Source organism: Ranitomeya imitator, chromosome 8 (genome assembly GCF_032444005.1).
Source record: "Ranitomeya imitator isolate aRanImi1 chromosome 8, aRanImi1.pri, whole genome shotgun sequence".
Taxonomy (NCBI): domain Eukaryota; kingdom Metazoa; phylum Chordata; class Amphibia; order Anura; family Dendrobatidae; genus Ranitomeya; species Ranitomeya imitator.
In genome coordinates, this window is record NC_091289.1 from 105,967,300 (window position 1) to 105,989,381 (window position 22,082).

General features: G+C 45.1%; 1 protein-coding gene across 1 annotated transcript in view; it reads right to left on the reverse strand.

Annotated features, from left to right (window-relative positions):
* Positions 1-22,082, reverse strand: part of HMCN1 (hemicentin 1) — a 733,390-nt gene that overhangs the window by 243,248 nt on the left and 468,060 nt on the right. The window contains exons 81-82 of the mRNA XM_069737257.1: positions 3,770-4,030; positions 2,889-3,079 (exon numbers count right to left, since the gene is read on the reverse strand). Of these exons, the coding sequence (XP_069593358.1) occupies positions 2,889-3,079; positions 3,770-4,030 (452 nt within the window). The remainder of the gene's footprint in view (positions 1-2,888; positions 3,080-3,769; positions 4,031-22,082) is intronic.

A 22,082-nucleotide genomic window follows, 5' to 3' on the forward strand; every position in this document is an offset into this window, starting at 1 on the left:
TAAACCCACTCAGGGAACTAGGTACTCTGGAATAAGCTGGGGTCGGCGGCGGAGGGCTCCTGAGCTCATGTAGAGTGACTGGCTTCGGACTGGTCATATGCCCTTAAGACCAGGGGATACTGATCATGTGCCCTTAAGACCAGGGAATGCTGGTCATGTGCCCTTAAGACCAGGGAATGCTGATCATGTACCCTTAAGACCAGGGAATGCTGGTCATGTACCCTTAAGACCAGGGAATGCTGGTCATGTGCCCTTAAGACCAGGTAATACTGGTCATGTGCCTTTAAGACCATGGAATACTGGTCATGCGCCTTTAAGACCGGGTAATACTGGACATGCACCTTTAAGACCGGGGAATACTGATCATGCACCTTTAAGACCAGGAATACTGGTCATGTGCCTTTAAGACCGGGTAATACTGGTCATGTGCCTTTAAGACCAGGAATACTGGTCATGTGCCTTTAAGACCAGTTAATACTGGTCATGCGCCTTTAAGACCAGGTAATACTGGTCATGCACCTTTAAGACCGGGGAATACTGGTCATGCGCCTGTGGCAGGAGATACTGGTCATGTTAAGTACAGGGGGAAGATGCAGGGGAAGAGTGCAATACTTCCTTACCCGGATGCACAGTTGTTGTGCACCTTTAATACAAAACCATAGCGTGTGTGTGTGCATGTGTGCCGGCAGGGTGGACCAAGATGGCCACCGGAGTTGCAGAGGTGGTAAATTCACGCAGAGAGCGACAGGTGGCAATTCGGGGGTTGGCTACAGACGTGATGTGGGCCGAGCCTTGTGACTTCCATGAATAGGCCCAAGCCGGGGCCTAAATTTCTGCAGCCGGCGTGAGCAATACCAGTTTTGCTGAGGGAAGCGATCGCTCCCATGCCAGGGAAGAAGCACCAGAAAAGGTGGGTGGAGCCACCATAGCGCGCCATAGTGTGGGCATGGCTTCCAAGATGCGGTCTACACATTGGCCGAAGCCGGGGGCTAAATTTTTGCAGCCGGCCGGAGCGTTACCTCAGGGAGGTGGGCCACAGAGAAGCTGAGGCTGCCTGTTAGCATGTGAATATCTCACTGCAGAGGCCCACCGCTGACTGGATCCACTCACCATCGGTGCGCGCCAAGCATGGAGCCACCGCAGATGACTTGGTTTCAACGCCGAGGAAGCGCGCACACTCTACTGTTCTGCTGCAGGCCAGGTATTGCAGCGTGGACGGTGCAGGGAAAGAGGGGTAAACCTCAATCCATCATCCCTTTGTTAGGAAGGTGGAGAGGAACCGTCCGCCTCCTTGTGCCATCCACTTTCACAGTGGTGGGACAGTGGGGGCTGCTCGGACGCCATAGAGAGGGGCCTCTGTACACCCACGGAGTTCAGTCCCTGGGTGGATAGGGCCAGTTGTCCGGCAGTAGGCCTGGCTCAAGGAGAGTATACATGGAGGCGACACTCCATGTGGTCGCCTGCTGCTGGTGCGGGGAGATCGGGACATTGAAGGAACCGTCGCCCCTGAAGTGAAGTGAGCTCAGGCATGGCTTCCCACGTCGCAGGAGAGGTACGGGGAGGTATACTCGCCATGCTCGCCTGTTGATGGTTTGGGGGAGATCGGAACCTTGAAAGGATCCGTCGCCCCCTTCACTCCGCTAATTAAAAAATAAAAATTTACAGAAAAATAAAAAATAAAATAAAAACGTTGGGGTCTGAAACAGACCCATGTGCCTTCTACAGACACTAAGCAAGAACTGGTTAGCTGAGAGCCAGCAGGAGGGTAGATTTAAAAAACAGCCTAAGTCTCTTAAGGAAGTCATGACCCCTTCCAACTGAATCCTGCAGTGTTGGGATAAGTTGCCCACAGTCAAAAAATCATCTAGATAAGGAACAATTAGTACACCTCTTTCCAGCAGGTGCACCATTATTTCTGCGTTCAGTTTGGTAAAAACTCAGATTCAGTGTTGGATTTTTACATTGTCATGATTGGAAAATGGTGACAGTTGCACAGTAGCAGCCTGACATCTGTTACTCACCTGTCCTCAGTCTAGCGGTGAGCAGTCTGTAATCTGCAATGCTCCTGCTGGCTCTCTTTGCGCTTCTGCACACCGGGTCAGCGCTCCTCCTGTCTTTTACTCCCTAGGGCTCTCTATAGGCTTACAGCACCAACTGGGATTGCTAAATAGCGACTAAAACATGCTGGCTTGGACACATTTTCTTTGGTAACCCTTTGTATGCTCTCCAAGCTAGTTGTATAGGGTTATTGGAACTCACACTCCTTTAAAGGACCAATTGAGAGGGAGTTATGTATAGTAATTTTGCTGATATATCGCATTTCTTTCTCTATCCCTCTCCTTCTTCAGCCATTTAGTGGGTGAGATAGACGTTGAGTTCATGTTCTATTTTTCTGATGCATATTCATTACATACTGTTGTATCCTACAAACTGCTTTACCCTTGCATGGCTCATTTGAGCTTTTGCATTATTGCACAGTGTGTCGTCAAGTCTGTAATTTACGGATTGTACATTTATGCTTCAATCTGCTACAGTTTAGTCTTTCTCAGTGATCTTATATTTTGCTCTCTTTTTTTAGCCAAAAGTGCTATTCACATAGATACCATACCTTGTATTAACAAGGATACTCTACTGTATTATCGTTGGGGAGTTTGTTCAGGGGGTTGGCTTTATTATGAGCCATGTGGTATTGTGTTTAGGTCACATGTGTGACCATTTTAAATGTTTTTAACATGTGTTTTGTGGGTTTCTTTGTGTTGTACAGTATAAATAAAATTTGCACTTTTATACTTGATCCAATGCCTCAGGTGATCCCCAACAGTTTCTCTCCTTGTAACAATCTTACAGCGTAACTGCTTTATGTGTCCATTTGCATACATTACAATTACCTCAGTATTGTGCACAATGAGTTCCCCCGATGTCAGCATCTGATATTTTCCAGTTGCTTCTACTATTGGTGCAATATTCTTTTTCCAGGATATTTTTGGTGTCGGAATTCCATATGTTATACAAGGAATGGTCACTTGGAAACTATTCCTCACAACATAGTCTTTGGCATTTTTTATTATCTTGGGTGGGACTGAAAATGAAAAAAATGTATGGAAACGAAAAGGAGATCAAAAAGTAATTGTTAATGGAATAATAAGTTATTCAGAGCAGTGCCACAGAGAAACACCTGATGCCGAGCCGTTCTAGTCACCTGACCGATGCAGCCAATCACAGGCCTCAATGGTGCTGGAATGGAAAAGCATTGACATCATTGTTCTGAAGAAGACTATGGAGCAGCCTGCGCTGACCCAGAGGACTCAATGCAGATGAGTATGGGTCAGCCTGCTCTTTCCACTTCATAAATACTTACAGTGATGTTTGTATTTAGCACAGAGCACCCCTTTAATAAGTGAGTCTAGTCTACTGAAGTCCCTTCATTGTCCCGCACAGTTCTGAGCATAAGGGCTTGTTTAGACATGCAGACAATCGGTTACTGTGTTGTTTGCGTGCTCAGTGGATCCAATAATATCTAGTGTGCCAGTGCACAAGAGTGAATTTTGACATAGATCTATGGCACGTGTGAAAAAATCGCAGCAAGAACTAGTCTGGCTCATTTTATGGACCAGACAGTTACATGCCAATAACAGGTGGCTGCTGCTCTTCGAATACACAAACACAATGTGAGAGAAGGTTTTCATTTTTAGCCACAATGCTTCTTCGTTTTCTACAACCGGTAACACACTCTTCACAATAAGATGTTCTTTTTTGTTTTCATACTTACTCAGAACAAATAGGGTCATGTTAAAGCTGGCAGAGCCTGCTATGTTTCCCGCTACACATGTGTATTGGCCGGCATCTTCTGGCTGAACAAATGCTATTTGCAAAGCCCCATTGCTGATTATTCTCTGTCCAGAAAGGGGTGCTCCATCTTTATCCCAACTGATCTCAGGTGTTGGATTTCCATAGACCTCACAGAGCATTGTGACAGATGCATCCACAGAGACAGTGTACTCCTTCTGATGTGGCTTTATTGCTGGCGGCTCTAGAATATGACATGCAATCAATACTAGTATTAGTAGGAGGGGACACCTGAAATGCTAAATAAAGTACACTCCTATATGAAAGAGGTAAATGTTATATTACTAGTGCTTTAAGGCTGCCATTTAGAAAAGCTCCCTGCCTCCATAGACATTAGACTGTAAGTGAAGTCACGGAAAAAAACCTTATATGTATCAGCATTTTTTACTCAAGCAAGGAGACAATTAACTTCCATAGAGCCTCTCTATATTCTCATTTTAATGAAGGGGGCAACCACAACCAACATATAGATAGAAACCAGATAGGACACCAAGCAGGAAGTAGGTATAAAATGCCTTTATTATGTACAATTGGCAAATATATGTATTTTTTAATAAATCATAATTTGTGCGCACAAGGACAACAAGATATGAGCTAAAAATGAAGCAATATTTATGTAAATATAAAAAATATATAAAAAGGAAGATGGTAAAGACTGACCCAAAAATATATTCATATACAAAGTAGGTGCTACCCCAAAAGATATATATGACCACAAAACAATATTTAAAATATATCCAAAAAATACCAATATATCCCGAATGAAAAAATGAAAGTGACTAAAAAAACTGAAAAAATATATTAAATATATAAAACTAACAAAATGAAAAAATAGAAATAAAAATGGGATGCCAAAGGCAATGTAAATGATAAACCGCATCTAAAGTGCAACGTGCCAGTCTCTCAATAAATATATGAAAAAGTGCACAGTGAAAAAAACTTATGATAAAGTATCAGTCATACAGGGTTGTATGAAATAAGGTGCTAAATGGAGTGTGCAAAATTGCAAACTTTTGCACTACTTCATTTAGCACCTTATTTCACACGTTTTTATTGTATTGTCTACCTCAGGCTACATATACCGCCATCTTGTGCATTTTTTATTTATTATTTTTTTGCAATTTTGCACACTCCATTTAGCACCTTATTTCATACAACCCTGTATGACTGATACTTTATCATAAGTTTTTTTCACTGTGCACTTTTTCATATATTTATTGAGAGACTGGCACGTTGCACTTTAGATTGTGCAGTTTATCATTTACATTGCCTTTGGCATCCCATTTTTATTTCTATTTTTTCATTTTTTTAGTTTTATATATTTAATATATTTTTTCAGTTATTTTAGTCACTTTCATTTTTTCATTCGGGATATATTGGTATTTTTTGGATATATTTTAAATATTGTTTTGTGGTCATATATATCTTTAGGGGTAGCACCTACTTTGTATATGAATATATCTTTGGGTCAGTCTTTACCATCTTCCTTTTTATATATTTTTTATATTTATATAAATATTGCTTCATTTTTAGTTCATATCTTGTCGTCCTTGTGCGCACAAATTATGATTTATTAAAAAATAGATATATTTGCCAATTGTATATAATAAAGGCATTTTATACCTACTTCCTGCTTGGTGTCCTATCTGGTTTCTATCTATATGTTGGTTGTGGTTGCCCCCTTCCCTGGTTAGTGGTTTTCTCCACATTTTTTCCACAAAGCACTAGTCACTACTATAGAATTTTTATAGAAATATAATTGCTTATTTTGGCACGTGTATAAATATACAGTGCTTCGGTGTTCTGTGGATTTGTCTATTCTCATTTTAATGATGTGGCAGAGCACTTCTGAACAACTCGGCTTGATCTTAAGGAGAACTGTGCAGCCATACAGTTGCAGCTACTTTGTCATTTCCTCCCTGCACTCCCCTCTTTGATCAGTGTGGGTAGGAAACAATGAGCTGGACAATTCATGCTGGAGCCTGGAAGGATGAGTAAGCTAAAGGAATCTACATAGTAGATGCTTTCCTGAAACAGAAAGTACTTGCAAGCAGCATAATACAAAGAATAGCAGGTTTACCCAGAATCCTTTGCAGTAGGCGGAGCTATGCAAATCATCTCTTTCCACCCCAGTCTAATCCACAGCGCTTGGAACCGCCAAGCGTGCAATGCTGCGGATTAGTTTATAAATTTACACAGCCAACCAATTCCTACCTGTGGACATTTAGCCCAACTTGGGTCTCTCCCTAAGGTGGCTAGCATATATGTATCTAAAGGAATCTAGGTATGCAACATAAAACCCATCCAACTCCATCTATCAACTCCCAGGAAATCTCATAAAGTAAAAGAAGACCAAATATAACTCTTCCTCAAATATACAGTGGGTACGGAAAGTATTCAGACCCCTTTACATTTTTTCATTCTTTGTTTCATTGCAGCCATTTGGTAAATTCAAAATAGTTTTTTTTATTATTAATGTACACTCTGCACTTGAAAAAACAGGAATGTAGTAATTTTTGCAAATTTAATAAAAATGAATAACTGAAATATCACATGGTCTTAAGCATTCAGACCCTTTGTCATACACTCATATTTAAGTCGCATGCTATCCATTTCCTTGTGATCCTCCTTGAGCTGGTTCTACTCCTTCATTGGAATCCAGCTGTGTTTAATTAAACTGAGAGGACTCGATTTGGAAAGGCACACATCTGTCTTCATAAGACCTCACAGTGCATGTCAGACCAAATGAGAATCATGAGGTCAAAGGAACTGGCCAAGGAGCTCAGAGACAGAATTGTGGCAAGGCACAGATCAGATCAAGGTTACAACAGAATTTCTGAAGTACTCAAAGTTCCTAAGAGCACAGTAGCCTCCATAATCCTTAAATGGAAGAAGTTTGGGACCACCAGACGTCTTCCTAGACCTGGCCGTCCAGCTAAACTGAGCAATCATGGGAGAAGAGCCTTGGTGAGAGTGGTAAAGAAGAACCCCAAGATCACTGTGGCTGAGCTCCAGAGATGATGTAGGGAGATGGGAGAAAATTCCACAAAGTCAACTATCACTGCAGCCCTCCACCAGTCAGGCCTTTATGGCAGAGTGGCCCAATGGAAGCCTCTCCTCAGTGCAAGACATATGAAAGCCCACAGAGTTTGCTAAAAAACACATGAAGGACTCACAGACTATGAGAAATAAGATTCTCTCGTCTGATTAGATGAAGATAGACTTTTTTGTTGATAATTCTAAGCGGTATGTGTGGAGAAAACAAGGCATTGATTATCACCTGCCCAATATAATTCCAACAGTGAAACATGGTGGTGGTAGCATCTTGCTATGGGGGTGTTTTTCAGCTGCAGGGACAGGACGTCTGGTTGTCATTGAAGGAAACATGAATGCGGCCAAGTACAGAGATATCCTGGATGAAAACCTCTTCCAGAGTGCTCTGGACCTCAGACTTGGCCGAAGGTTTACCTTCCAACAAGACAATGACCCTAATCCCACAGCAAAAATAACAAAGGAGTAGCTTCAGAACAACTCTGTGACCATTCTTTATTGGCCCAGCCAGAGCCCTGAACTAAACCCAATTGAGCATCTCTGGAAAGACCTGAAAATGGCTGTCCACCAACATTCCCTAAGCAACCTTCCCTAAGCAACCTGACAGAACTGGAGAGGACTTGCAAGGAAGAATGGCAGAGGATCCCTAAATCCAGGTGTGAAAAACTTGTTGCATCATTCTCAAGAAGACTCATGGCTGTACTAGCTCAAAAGGGTGTTCCTACTCAATACTGAGCAAAGGGTCTGAATACTTATGACCATGTGATATTTCAGTTTTTCTATTATAATAAATGTTCAAAAATGTTTACATTACTGATTTTTTCAGTCAAGATGGGGTGCAGAGTGTACATTAATGAGAAAAAATGAACTTTTTTTATTTATAAAATGGCTGCAATGAAACAAAGAGTGAAAAATTTAAAGGGGTCTGAATACTTTCCGTACCAACTGTATATATACAATACTGACCAAAAGTTTGGACACACCTTCTCATTGAAAGATTTTTCTGTATTTTCATGACTATGAAAATTGTACATTCACACTGAAGGCATCAAAACTATGAATTAACACATGTGGAATTATATACTTCAAAGTAGCCACCTTTTGCTTTGATGACTGCTTTGCACACTCTTGGCATTCTCTTGATGAGCTTCAAGAGGTAGTCAAAGGGAATGGTCTTCCAACAATCTTGAAGGAGTTCCCAGAGATGCTTAGCACTTGTTGGCCCTTTTGCCTTCACTCTGCGGTCCAGCTCACCCCAAACCATCTCGATCTGGTGACTGTGGATGCCAGGTCATCTGGTGTAGCACCCCATCACTCTCCTTTTGGTCAAATAGCCCTTACACAGCCTGGAGGTGTGTTTGAGGTCATTGTCCTGTTGCAAAATAAATGATGGTCCAACTAAACGCAAACCGGATGGAATAGCATGCCGCTGCAAGACGCAGTGGTAGCCATGCTGGTTCAGTATGCCTTCAATTTTGAATAAATCCCCCAACAGTGTCACCAGCAAAGCACCCCCACACCATCACATCTCCTCCATGCTTCACGGTGGGAACCAGGCATGTAGAGTCCATCCGTTCACCTTTTCTGCGTCGCACAAAGACACGGTCGTTGAAACCAAAGATCTCAAATTTGGACTCATCAGACCATAGCACAGATTTCCACTGGTCTAATGTCCATTCCTTGTGTTCTTTAGCCCAAACAAGTCTCTTCTGCTTGTTGCCTGTCCTTAGCAGTGGTTTCTTACCAGCTATTTTAACATTTAGACCTGCTGCAAAGTCTCCTCTTAACAGTTGTTGTAGAGATGTGTCTGCTGCTAGAACTCTGTGTGGCATTGACCTGGTGTCTAATATGAGCTGCCGTTAACCTGCGATTTTTGAGGCTGGTGACTCGGATAAACTTATCCTCAGAAGCAAAGGTGAGTCTTGGTTTTCCTTTCCTGGGGCAGTCCTCATGTGGGCCAGTTTCTTTGTAGCGCTTGATGGTTTTTGCCACTGCAGTTGGGGACACTTTCAAAGTTCGCCCAATTTTTCAGACTGACTGACCTTCATTTCTTAAAGTAATGATGGCCACTCGCTTTTCTTTACTTAGCTGCTTTTTTCTTGCCATAATTCAAATTCTAACAGTCTATTCAGTAGGACTATCAGCTGCGTATCCACCAGACTTCTGCTCAACACAACTGATGGTCCCAACCCCATTTATAAGGCAAGAAATCCCACTTATTAAAACTGACAGGGCACACCTGTGAAGTGAAAACCATTCCCGGCGGCTACCTCTTGAAGCTGATCAAGAGAATGCCAAGAGTGTGCAAAAGCAGTCATCAAAGCAAAAGGTGGCTACAGGTCCTTCTCAAAAAATTAGCATATAGTGTTAAGTTTCATTATTTACCATAATGTAATGATTACAATTAAACTTTCATATATTATAGATTCATTATCCACCAACTGAAATTTGTCAGGTCTTTTATTGTTTTAATACTGATGATTTTGGCATACAACTCCTGATAACCCAAAAAACCTGTCTCAATAAATTAGCATATCAAGAAAAGGTTCTCTAAACGACCTATTACCCTAATCTTCTGAATCAACTAATTAACTCTAAACACATGCAAAAGATACCTGAGGCTTTTATAAACTCCCTGCCTGGTTCATTACTCAAAACCCCCATCATGGGTAAGACTAGCGACCTGACAGATGTCAAGAAGGCCATCATTGACACCCTCAAGCAAGAGGGTAAGACCCAGAAAGAAATTTCTCAACAAATAGGCTGTTCCCAGAGTGCTGTATCAAGGCACCTCAATGGTAAGTCTGTTGGAAGGAAACAATGTGGCAGAAAACGCTGTACAACGAGAAGAGGAGACCGGACTCTGAGGAAGATTGTGGAGAAGGACCGATTCCAGACCTTGGGGAACCTGAGGAAGCAGTGGACTGAGTCTGGTGTGGAAACATCCAGAGCCACCATGCACAGGCGTGTGCAGGAAATGGGCTACAGGTGCCGCATTCCCCAGGTAAAGCCACTTTTGAGCTACAGAGAAGCAGCACTGGACTGTTGCTAAGTGGTCCCAAGTACTTTTTTCTGATGAAAGCAAATTTTGCATGTCATTCGGAAATCAAGGTGCCAGAGTCTGGAGGAAGACTGGGGAGAAGGAAATGCCAAAATGCCTGAAGTCCAGTGTCAAGTACCCACAGTCAGTGATGGTGTGGGGTGCCATGTCAGCTGCTGGTGTTGGTCCACTGTGTTTCATCAAGGGCAGGGTCAATGCAGCTAGCTATCAGGAGATTTTGGAGCACTTCATGCTTCCATCGGCTGAAATGCTTTATGGAGATGAAGATTTCATTTTTCAGCACGACCTGGCACCTGCTCACAGTGCCAAAACCACTGGTAAATGGTTTACTGACCATGGTATTACTGTGCTCAATTGGCCTGCCAACTCTCCTGACCTGAACCCCATAGAGAATCTGTGGGATATTGTGAAGAGAAAGTTGAGAGACGCAAGACCCAACACTCTGGATGAGCTTAAGGCCGCTATTGAAGCATCCTGGGCCTCCATAACATCTCAGCAGTGTCACAGGCTGATTGCCTCCATGCCACGCCGCATTGAAGCAGTCATTTCTGCCAAAGGATTCCCGACCAAGTATTGAGTGCATAACTGAACATTATTATTTGTTGGTTTTTTTGTTTGTTATTAAAAAACACTTTTATTTGATTGGATGGGTGAAATATGCTAATTTATTGAGACAGGTTTTTTGGGTTATCAGGAGTTGTATGCCAAAATCATCAGTATTAAAACAATAAAAGACCTGACAAATTTCAGTTGGTGGATAATGAATCTATAATATATGAAAGTTTAATTGTAATCATTACATTATGGTAAATAATGAAATTTAACACTATATGCTAATTTTTTGAGAAGGACCTGTACTTTGAAGAACCTAGAATATAAGACATATTTTCAGTTTCACACTTTTTTGTTAAGTATATAATTCCACATGTGTTAATTCATAGTTCTGATGCCTTCAGTGTGAATGTACAATTTTCATAGTCATGAAAATACAGAAAAATCTTTAAATGAGAAGGTGTGGCCAAACTTTTTGTCTGTATATATATATATATATATATATATATATATATATATATATACATATATGCCTCCCAAGATCTTGGTGTCGAGATATCCATCTGCACATGCACCGCTCCTGGCAGCCATTTTCCCGAAGTCCACCGCATAGTAAGCCATGTAAATACGGGGGCTTTGGGCTTTCACAAAATGTCAGCAGAGCTCCCACACTACCGAACATCGGCAGCGGCACACATCTGAACACCCCCTCATCCCAATCTGCGGCCTGCAGCAACACTCCACTCTTGCCTCCTTTAGCAGCGACCGTGGGACCCCGCTTCATCGCAGCCACCCCCCGGTAAATAATAAGATGCATGGATTATAAAAAGCACCACCATTTTATTAAAAACAGTTTTTTTTTTCCTATTTTTCTCCTCAAAATTTGGGGCGTGTTTTATACTCCGGTGCGTCTTATAATCCGCAAAATACGGTATATCGTAAGTCAATGAGAAATCCAAAAATTCTTCAGGCAGACCCTACAAGGTGGTCTATGGGGGCAGAGAAAATTTTAAAATGGATGGAGAAAAGTTCTTAAAGGAAGGAGAACAGCATTGGGAAGACCCCCAGAAGCATCCCTGACTCCCAATCGCTGCTCAGAACAATGATCTCACACTTTAAGGACTGACAATAAAACATTCAAAATCGATGAGAAATTGAAGTTTACAGGAAAAAAAAATGTTAAGAAACAGTCTTTCGTGTATAATGTCTTGTATATAAGGCAAAATGTAAAAAGGATTAAAAAATAATAATTTAAGCGAACCAAATTTGAAAATGTTATTAAAAAATGGAAATTTCAGTGTAATTTATGAAGGAAGCAAGGGAGACTCAGATACTCCCTGAGGAGGGGCTCATACACATTTTGTTCAAAATGTCATGTAGTGGCACTCAGACTCATAAAGGCTATGCACTTAGTGCAAAGAATGCCAAAAATTACAAGCAGGGTCATCCATAGACCATTGAAGTCAACAACTGGAGGACCTTATTCAAATATTGAAGATTGAAAACACTTTATGTCCTACTGTCATCTTGTGTTGTGGAAAAGTTGGAGCTAATCCAAGCTTTGTTCATTTTTATAAGAGTGAGCCTATCAGCATTCTCTGTTGACAGGTAAAAGTGGCAGTCTGTTATGATCCCCCTGATAACACTTAAAAAACCTGCTCAGACAAGACGTTAGTGTCAGTGCAGCACAACACCTGCAAGGCATAGAGGGACAGCTCATGCCAGGTGTCCAGCTTTGAGACCCAGTAGCTGAAGGCCACAAAGGAATTAGGCAGTATGATGGTTTTGTCAGCCAGGTATTGCTTTACCTTTTTAAAAACGTTTCCCTCCTTGTCAAAAATACCAGGTCATTGGGGCCTCGATGCCTCGATGATGGGAGGGTGTCTTGAAATTGGACCAGGCCTTTGACAGTGTACCCCTGACTCTGCAGTACCTGGTGTGTGTCTCCCTTGTCTTTTCTCCTTAGTTGGACAATGACGCTTGCTCTCTGCTGCTAGCATTATCTGATGTGAATGTTTCCAGTATATTTTCCAGAATGGTCTTTTGCGGTTGCACCATTTTAGTAGACCTTTCCGCCTCAGGAAGGAGAGATACAAGGTTCTCCTTATAGTATGGGTCTAGCAGGCTGAACAACCAGTACTCTCTTTTTGGCCAAGATGAATTTAGAGTCACAGGAAATGCAATGGTACATAATGTCTGCCAAATGTGCCAAGGTCCCTACAGCCAACACTTCCCTGTCTCCACCATCATGACTACTCTCCATCTCCTCCTTCATCTCTTCCTCCTCATTACCCTCCTCAGCCCATCCACATAGGAGTGATGGGATAAAGTTTGTGTGGGTTCTAGCCTTTGTTCCACTATCAGCCAGTTCCAGTTCTTACTCCTTTTCCTCAACCTCCATGCCCTCATTGTTACTCAATCCACGCTGGCAGATGAGATAACGTTGTGTTGGGTACTTTCTTCCTGTCTCATGTCTTCCTCCATCTCCACCTGGTCCACATGCAAAGCTTCATGTTTAATTGTCAGCAGTGACTAGAGTGACTGGTGTTGGTGTGGAGGAAACCCTGATAGAAGTAGGGCCATCAATCCATAGCACATCTGCAGTGTCCAGCTTTGAGACCCAATAGTTGAAAGTCGCAGCGGAATTAAATAGTACGATGGTTTAGTCGGACAGGTATTACTTGACCATCTTTAAAAACGTTTCACGCCTTGTCTAAAATACCCAGTCATCAGGACCTGGCACTGGGAGGATGTCATGAAATTGGCCCTCTGCCACTATAATTGTTTAATGAAAATTTTTTCAGCATATTTTCAACAATGGCCTTCTGGTATAGCACCATTTTAGGAAGAAGAGATGCAAAGTTCTCCTTGCAGCATGGGTCTAGCAGGGTGAATAACCAGTACTCAGACATCTGTGCCCACTCTTCAGTTGTAATGTTTGGAGGCAGACTAGAATATAGATGGGCATGTTGGAGATAGTACTAAACAACTTGCCTCTGCTGCTCACAAAGCCTTGCTAGCATGTGTAGTACGGAACTCCAGTGTGGGCACGTCACACACCAGTCGGTCAGCTGGCACTTGTATGTGCTGCTGCACCACTGCCAGAAAGTCAGCAGCTGTAGCTGATTTGCGGAAATGGACGCTGACCTTGACCACAAGCTTGGCAAATCTAGTTATGTTTTCAGAAACTGCTGAACTACCAAGTTGAGCACGTGTGCCAAGCATGGTACTTATGTGAGCTTGCCAAGCTTCTCAGCTGGCACCAGGTTATGCCCATTATCACATAGACCATTCCTGGTTGGAGGTTCAGCTGAAAAAGCCACAGATCTGTCTGGTCTGTTATTCCAAGTAACTCTACCGCTGCGTGCAGTTTGTCTCTTTGACAAATTACCTTCAAGCAGAGCCTGTCGTTGCTTCACTGAGGCAGTGCTGCAGAGCTTCCAGTTTCTAGCTGATGTGGACAATGTGCTCTGAGATAACACATCAGAGATGGAGGTTAGTTAGGAGCAAAAAGGGTGCCGGAACTAATGTATGAGGTGGAGGAAACCTTGATAGAAGTAGGGCCAGCAATTCCCGGCGTCGGGAGCACATATACCGTGCCAGGGCGGGACTAAACACCAGCATACACAATGTTCACCTAGTGTGCCATCTGGGAAATGTAGCATCCCTGGCCACAAGCGCTTGTCCATGTGTTGGTAAGGGAACAGGTGATGTTCCTGGACATGTACTGGTACAAGATGGGGAACCCACACCGGGAGAAAAAGTGGCAGCTAGGGACAGAGTACCAAAGGACATCTGCCGCCATGAGTCAGCGGAAATCCTTTGTGCTAACAACTCTAAATGGCAAGCAGCCTGGAAATGTATCCATTTAGCCTTTGGGCCTGTGGGTGAGTGGCTGGAAACTTTATATTTCACTCCAATGCCTGGGGTATGAACAGCTGAACGATGTGCTGGCATAAGGATTTGGAAATGTTTGATGATGATGATGATGATAAGTCAGAATGTGCAATGACAGGTGCAGGGCAGGAGGCATCAGTGCCAGGGTCATGAACATGGGACTCGGAACCACCTAGCACAAGGGAAGAGGTAGTGGGTCACGAGCTGGCAGAGCTGGCACCAATCATGGACCCAGGCGTTCACCCCACCAAGTCGTTTGCTTAGATGACATGTGCCCGATCATGCTGATGGTCGTTAGGCTCTTAGTAGTCAGGCTCATGCTAATCTTGGTATGGCACAGTTTGAAAATTACTATTTTTTTGGTCTCTTTAAAAAGTCGCTAACTGGGGAACACCTAACTCTTTGATGGAAAAATTCAGGAGTGTTGGTGGTTTACAGAACAGATGCCCACCTTCTCCCTTTGGTCACCCCACTGCCTCATTCTGCCTGTTTCGGTGCTGATGATAACTCCCCCTCAGCGCTGTTGGCCTCGCTCTGCATGCCAGCATCCCAGGTTGGGTCGGTGATTTCATCATTCATCACCTTGTCTTCTGCCAACGCACCCTTGTTCTCCTGACTTCATGACTTCGCAACAACCTGACATATTGGCAACTGTGTCTCATCATCATCTTCCTCCTTAGACAAAATTTGCCATTCCCCACAGTAATTTTTGTGTGCCTATGGCTGCTGAAAGTTTTGTGCATCACTAAACAGCATGTAGTCCTGTCCCTATTGGAACATACAGGGTGAGAGGTCACAATCAAGAAGTGATGTTATAAAGAGCTCCTTGGAGTGTCCTAGTGTAGCATCACTGGTCTCCTGATACTCGATAAGGTGGGAGGAAAGAGGACCAGGGTGATGGCTAAGTGATCCAGGCAGCAGGCTGGGGAGACTGGACCGTGTGAAAAACTCAGTGGTGCTGCCTAGCATGCTGGAAGCATTATCTGCTATCCAACAGAATACATGTTCATACTTCTCTGGCTTCAGAAGGGGTGTACCGTGCCTTCCTGCAAAGTGGAACAGGAATCTATGTGTGGCTACGTTCAGATTAGCGTTTCCCGACGCTGCGTCGGGAAACGCAGCGGCGACGCACGCGTCATGCGCCCCTATGTTTAACATGGAGGACGCATGTGTTTTTCTTGTTGCGTTTTCCTACACGTGCGTCGTTTTTGACGCTAGCGTCAGACGCAAGAAAATGCAACAAGTTGCATTTTTCTTGCGTCCGATTTTCGTCAAAAAACGACGCACGCGTCGCAAAACGCAGCGTTTTTGCGTGCGTTTGCACGCGTTTTTTCGTGCGTTGCATCGCTAATCTGAACGTAGCCTGTCATATATGGGAATGTTTCTTTTGCTCCAGCAACAGACATCGTTGCACCTGGCCCACGTCCTCGGCTTCTGCATGCACCATTATCAGCACTTCCATTTCCCTGTCTCTTACTGCACATATTGCACATTTTCTAATTGCTAGGTGTTAGAGCTTGCGGAACGCACCAAATTATAAGAGAAATGGTATAGGTGCGTTCGCAGCCCGGGGTCCACCATGCAGAGATGGACCCTGCTGCTGAGTAATGATGGACTATATGGCGGTACAATGTGGATACCCACACGGGTTAACTTCACCCAGTGTGAAAGAAGCAAACCCTGTTGCGTCACAGGGCCACGGTACCGCATCAAGAGCGCAAGCAAGGAGTCTCAGGACTCAGGATTAGAGTACATTCAGACCACTTGCGCTCGACACCGCTTCTGGGGTGTCAGAGTAACTGAAAATATAACATAAATGCACAAGAGTGTGTGCTGTGCCACTCTGGCGGACGCCACTAACCACCCAGACTTGTGCACTGGTGGTCACAGCAATTAGACTGTTTCGTGTGTTTAATGCTGATAGCTCAGCCGGGCGCTAGATAGCAGACATCCACCTTACGCGATCAATCATACACAAGGGAGGGGATGTTTAAAGAACGACTTGTACTTATCAACACACACACACGTTTTCAAATGTACACTAGCGCATGGCCGAGCGGCCATGCAAACCTTTTATAGCGGAAGTGGTACAAGACCTTCCAGATGGACCAATAGGAGCCGCAACAGGACCTGAGCATGTGACCCCCGACCTCCAATGGGAGGTCGTCCCATGGGCATGCTCAGTATGGAAAAAGCAGGACTTAGTCCCAGAAAGACCTGCTTGCTGCTGAACATTGCTGGCTACAAGGACAGAGCCTAGAAGGGCAGTAGTAACCAGTCATCCAGTATCAGCCTGAGCTAGACGCTGGGACCGATGTCTCTGCTGAGCAGACTCCACTGCGGCTGGAGAAGAATGGGAGATCGCAGTGGAGATGGTTTGAGATTCCCCCTGTGCAGAGGCGGTAACTCAACACCTAACCTTGCCCCCTCCTTGGACCTCGCTACGCTCGAAGGCCACAATGAGCTGCGGCGCTCGAATGTGCTCAGCAGGCTCCCAAGACATATTCTCTGGGCCATAACCCTTCCAGTCCACCAAATAAAATTTCTTGCCACATATCACCTTGCACCCCAAAATAGCGTTCACCTCGTAATCGTCCGTAGATGAACCCGATGTCTCGGCAGATGACTCAGAAAACTGGGACATGTATACAGGCTTCAAGAGGGACACATGAAAGGTGTCGGTGATACCTAGGCATGGAGGAAGGACAAGATGGTAGAACACAGTGTTAACCTGTTTGAGGACCTTGAAGGGACACAAGTAGCGAGGTGCAAACTTAGTGGACTCAACACGCAGCCTGATGGTACGGGAGGAGAGCCACACTAAGTCGCCAGCAGCAAAGGTCTGAGTGGGGCGCCGATGAGCATCGGCGGAGGACCTCATTCTCTCCTTGGAGGCCCGAATGGCATCCTGAGTGCGGTCCCAAATGTCCCGTGCCTCCACAGCCAAGTCTGGGCGGAAGACACGGGCATGGGCACAGGGACACGTGGATGCTGACCGTAATTAAGGAGGGATGGAGTCTGACCAGTGGAGTCGGCTACGGCGTTGTTAAGCGCAAACTCCGCCCACGGTAGCAAGGATGCCCAGTCATCCTGCCTGGCAGAAACAAAATAACGTAGATATGTGACTAGAGTCTGGTTGGCCCTCTCTACCAACCCATTCGTCTCGGGATGATATGCCAATGAGATATTCAACTCAGTACTGAGTAGACGACAAAGCTCTCTCCAGAATCGAGACACAAACTGGGCACCCCGGTCACTAAGAGCCCGTGCAGAAGGTAGCCGTGGAAAAGGCACCAAGTGCACCATTTTGGAAAAATGGTTGGTGATCATCCAGATAATGGTGCAGCTACGAGACTTGGGTAAGCCCACCACAAAGTCCATCCCGACCATCTCCCAGGGCATGTCTGCCACCGGCAGGGGGTAAAGCAACCCAGCTGGCCGTTGCCGAGAAGACTGGTTCTCGGCGCAGGAGACACACGCCCGAACATGTCTGCGACATCTCGAGCCATATGCGGCCACCAGTACATCCTCGCAAAGAGCTCAGATGTCCTCTTGGTCCCAAATTGTCCACCAACCCTGGACGAGTGAGCTCAAGAGAGAACCCCTGGTCGCAAATTAGATGGAACAAAAGTCTTGCCTGGGGGCACAGACTCTAGCGAAACTGAAGCCACAGTTCTCAGGCTCTCTGAAGGGACAATAAGCTGAGGCTCCTTCTCCTCTGATGACACTACAGAGCGAGAGAGAGCGTCGGCATGAACGTTCTTCTCCCCGGAAAGAAAATGGAGGGTGAAATGGAACCGGGAGAAGAAAAGGGACAAACTAGCCTGACGAGAATTTAGCCGCTGGGCTGTCTGTAAATACACCAAGTTCTTGTGGTCTGTGAACACCTGGAAGCGAAAGCGAGCACCCTCCAGAAGATGTCTCCACTTTGAGAAAGCCAACTTCATAGCTAGTAACTCCCTGTCCCCGATGGAATAATTCCTCTCCGCTGTTGAAAAGGTCTTAGAGAAGAAGCAAGGATGATTCCGACTTTGAGCATCCATTTGGAAGAGGACTGCTCCAGCACCAACGGATGAGGCATCCACCTCCATAATAAATGGCTTATCTACATTGGGGCGATGTAGGATGGGAGCGCTAGCGAAGTGTGACTTAATCGAGAGAAATGCATGGAAAGCCTCCGACGACGACCACAACATGAGATTTGCCCCCTTCTTGGTGAGGGCAACCAAGGGAGCAACCAAAGTTGAGAAGTGGGGAATGAACTGGCGATAGTAATTAATGAACCCCATAAACCACTGCACCGCTTTGAGAGAATGGGGTTCCTGCCAGTCCATCACAGCCTGTAGCTTGGCAGGATCCATAGCAAATCCATGGGAAGAGATGATATAGCCAAGGAAAGGCAAGGACTCCTGCTCAAACACACACTTCTCCATAGAGGGAGTTAGCACGTAGGAGGTCAAAGACCTTGCAAACATTTCTCCGGTGGGAGTCTATATCTGGAGAGTAGATGAGAATATCATCCAGATAAACTACGAGGTGGAAAGCATATCCCGGAAGATGTCATTTACAAAGTCTTGGAAAACGGCTGGGGCATAACAGAGCTCGAAGGGCATCACCAGATATTCATAGTGCCTATCCCTGGTGTTAAAAGCCATCTTCCATTCGTCCCCCTCACGGATGCGAATCAGGTTGTAAGCACCCTGCAGATCTAATTTAGTAAATACCCTTGCTCCCCGTAGCCTATCAAAAAGCTCAGATATCAGGGGTAGTGGGTACTTATTCTTAATGGTGATGGTGTAAAGACCCCTGTAGTCTATGCATAGACGGAGTTCTCCACTCTTCTTCTCTACGAAGAAGAACCCAGCCCCTGCAGGTGACACTACCATCCTAATGAATCGTCTTGCCAGATTCTCTTGGATATACTGTGACATTGACTCCGTCTCCGGGAGAGACAACGGATAGACTCGACTGTCAATAGGACAGTCATAGGGGTGGTGAGGCGGAAGGGTCTCCGCAGCCCTTTTGGAGAACACGTCCGCATAGGGCCAATATTGCTTGTGGAGAGAGGATAAATCTGCGGGTACCTCAGTAGTAGCAACCTGAACGCTTTCCCTCTGACATCGACCCCCACAAGATTCACCCCATCCTAAAATTCTGCCTGTGGACTACTCGATATGAGGAGAGTTATACCGTAGCCAAGGCATAACAGGATCTCATCAATTCCCTCAAGAATGACGAGCAGAGATATAATCTCCTGATGAGATGGTGACAAGGACAGAGTGAAAGGGATGGTCTTGTGTGTTATCTGTGAGGGCAGTGTCGACCCATTCACCACTCGTACAGTTACTGGTTGAGCTAGCATTACCAGGGGTATTGCATGACGTTGGGCGAAGGCAGAAAACATAAAATTGCCCTCCGCCCCAGAATCCACACAGAGCTCTACCGAGTAAGTGAATGAGCCTTTTGTAATTGTCCCCTTAAAGGACAATTTGGACACAAATGTCCATCCCAAAATTCTCCCTGAGGACCACTCTATATGAAGAGAATGATAGCATAGCCATGGTATCCCCAACAGGACCTCATCAATTCCCTCAGGAATGACTAATAGAAAGATAATCTCCTGATGTGAAGGAGACACAGAAAGAGTGAAAGGAATGGTTTGGTGTGTAATCTGTGAGGGTAGTGTCGACCCATTTACCACTCGAACGGTTAGTGGTTTGGCGAGCATCACCAGGGGTATTGCGTGTCGCTGGGCGAAAGCGGATGACATAAAATTACCCTCTGCCCCAGAGTCCACACATAGCTCTACCATAAGAGTGGATGGGCCTATGGTAATTGTCCCCTTGAAGGACAACTTAGAGGCAAACGTCTCCATGTCTAGTGTACCTCCACCTACTACCACTAGACGCCGACGTTTCCTCGACCGCTGGGAACATCTGGTTGCAGGATGTCCTGACTGTTAGCAAACATGACAAACCTGGAGTACAACGACCGATGAAACACATTATGAATAGCAAACGATGCCGGGAGATCCAAACGAAACGACACAGGGTTAAGAATTTCCAAGATCCTATAGGGACCGATGAACCGAGGCTTGAACTTAGGAGAAGAGACCTTCATAGGAACAAAACGAGAAGACAACCACACCAAGTCACCAACAAGAAGTCGAGGACCCACGCGGCGACGGCGATTAGCAAACTGCTGAGCCTTCTCCTGGGACAACTTCAAATTGTCCACCACATGACTCCAAATCCGATGCAACCTATCCACCACCATGTCCACTCCAGGACAATCAGAAGGTTCCACCTGACCAGAGGAAAAACGAGGATGAAACCCTGAATTACAAAAGAAAGGAGAAACCAAGGTAGCAGAACTAGCCCGATTATTAAGCGCAAACTCGGCCAGCGGCAAAAAGGTAACCCAGTCATCCTGATCAGCAGAAACAAAACACCTTAAATAAGTTTCCAAGGTCTGATTAGTTCGTTCAGTCTGGCCATTCGTCTGAGGATGGAATGCAGACGAAAAGGACAAATCAATGCCCATCTTAGCACAGAAAGTCCGCCAAAATCTAGACACAAACTGGGATCCCCTGTCAGAAACGATGTTCTCAGGAATCCCATGCAAACGAACCACATTCTGAAAAAACAGAGGGACCAACTCAGAGGAGGAAGGCAACTTAGGCAAGGGTACCAGATGAACCATTTTAGAAAAGCGATCACACACAACCCAGATGACGGACATTTTTTGAGAGACAGGGAGATCTGAAATAAAGTCCATGGAAATGTGCGTCCAAGGCCTCTTCGGGATAGGCAAAGGTGACAACAATCCACTGGCCCGAGAACAGCAAGGCTTAGCCCAAGCACAAACCTCACAAGACTGCACAAAAGAACGCACATCCCTCGACAAGGAAGGCCACCAAAAAGACCTGGCCACCAAGTCTCTAGTACCAAATATTCCAGGATGACCTGCCAACGCAGAAGAATGGACCTCGGAGATGACTCTACTGGTCCAATTATCCGGAACAAACAGTCTCTCAGGCGGACAACGATCAGGTTTAGCCACCTGAAACTCCTGCAAAGCACGTCGCAAGTCTGGGGAGACAGCAGACAAAATCACCCCATCCCTAAGGATACCAGAGGGCTCAGAATTTCCAAGGGAGTCAGGCACAAAACTCCTAGAAAGAGCATCCGCCTTCACATTCTTTGAACCTGGCAGGTATGAAACCACAAAATTGAAACGAGAGAAAAACAGTGACCAACGAGCCTGTCTAGGATTCAGACGCCTGGCAGACTCAAGGTAAATCAAATTTTTGTGATCAGTCAAGACCACCACACGATGTCTAGCACCCTCTAGCCAATGACGCCACTCCTCAAATGCCCACTTCATGGCCAAAAGTTCCCGATTACCAACATCATAATTCCGCTCAGCCGGCGAAAACTTTCTAGAAAAAAACGCGCATGGCTTCATCACTGAGCCATCGGAGCTTCTCTGTGACAAAACCGCCCCCGCTCCAATCTCGGAAGCATCAACCTCAACCTGAAAAGGGAGCGAAACATCTGGCTGACGCAACACAGGAGCAGAAGAAAACCGGCGCTTAAGTTCCTGAAAGGCCTCCACAGCCGCAGGAGACCAATTAGCAACATCAGCACCCTTCTTAGTCAAATCCGTCAAAGGC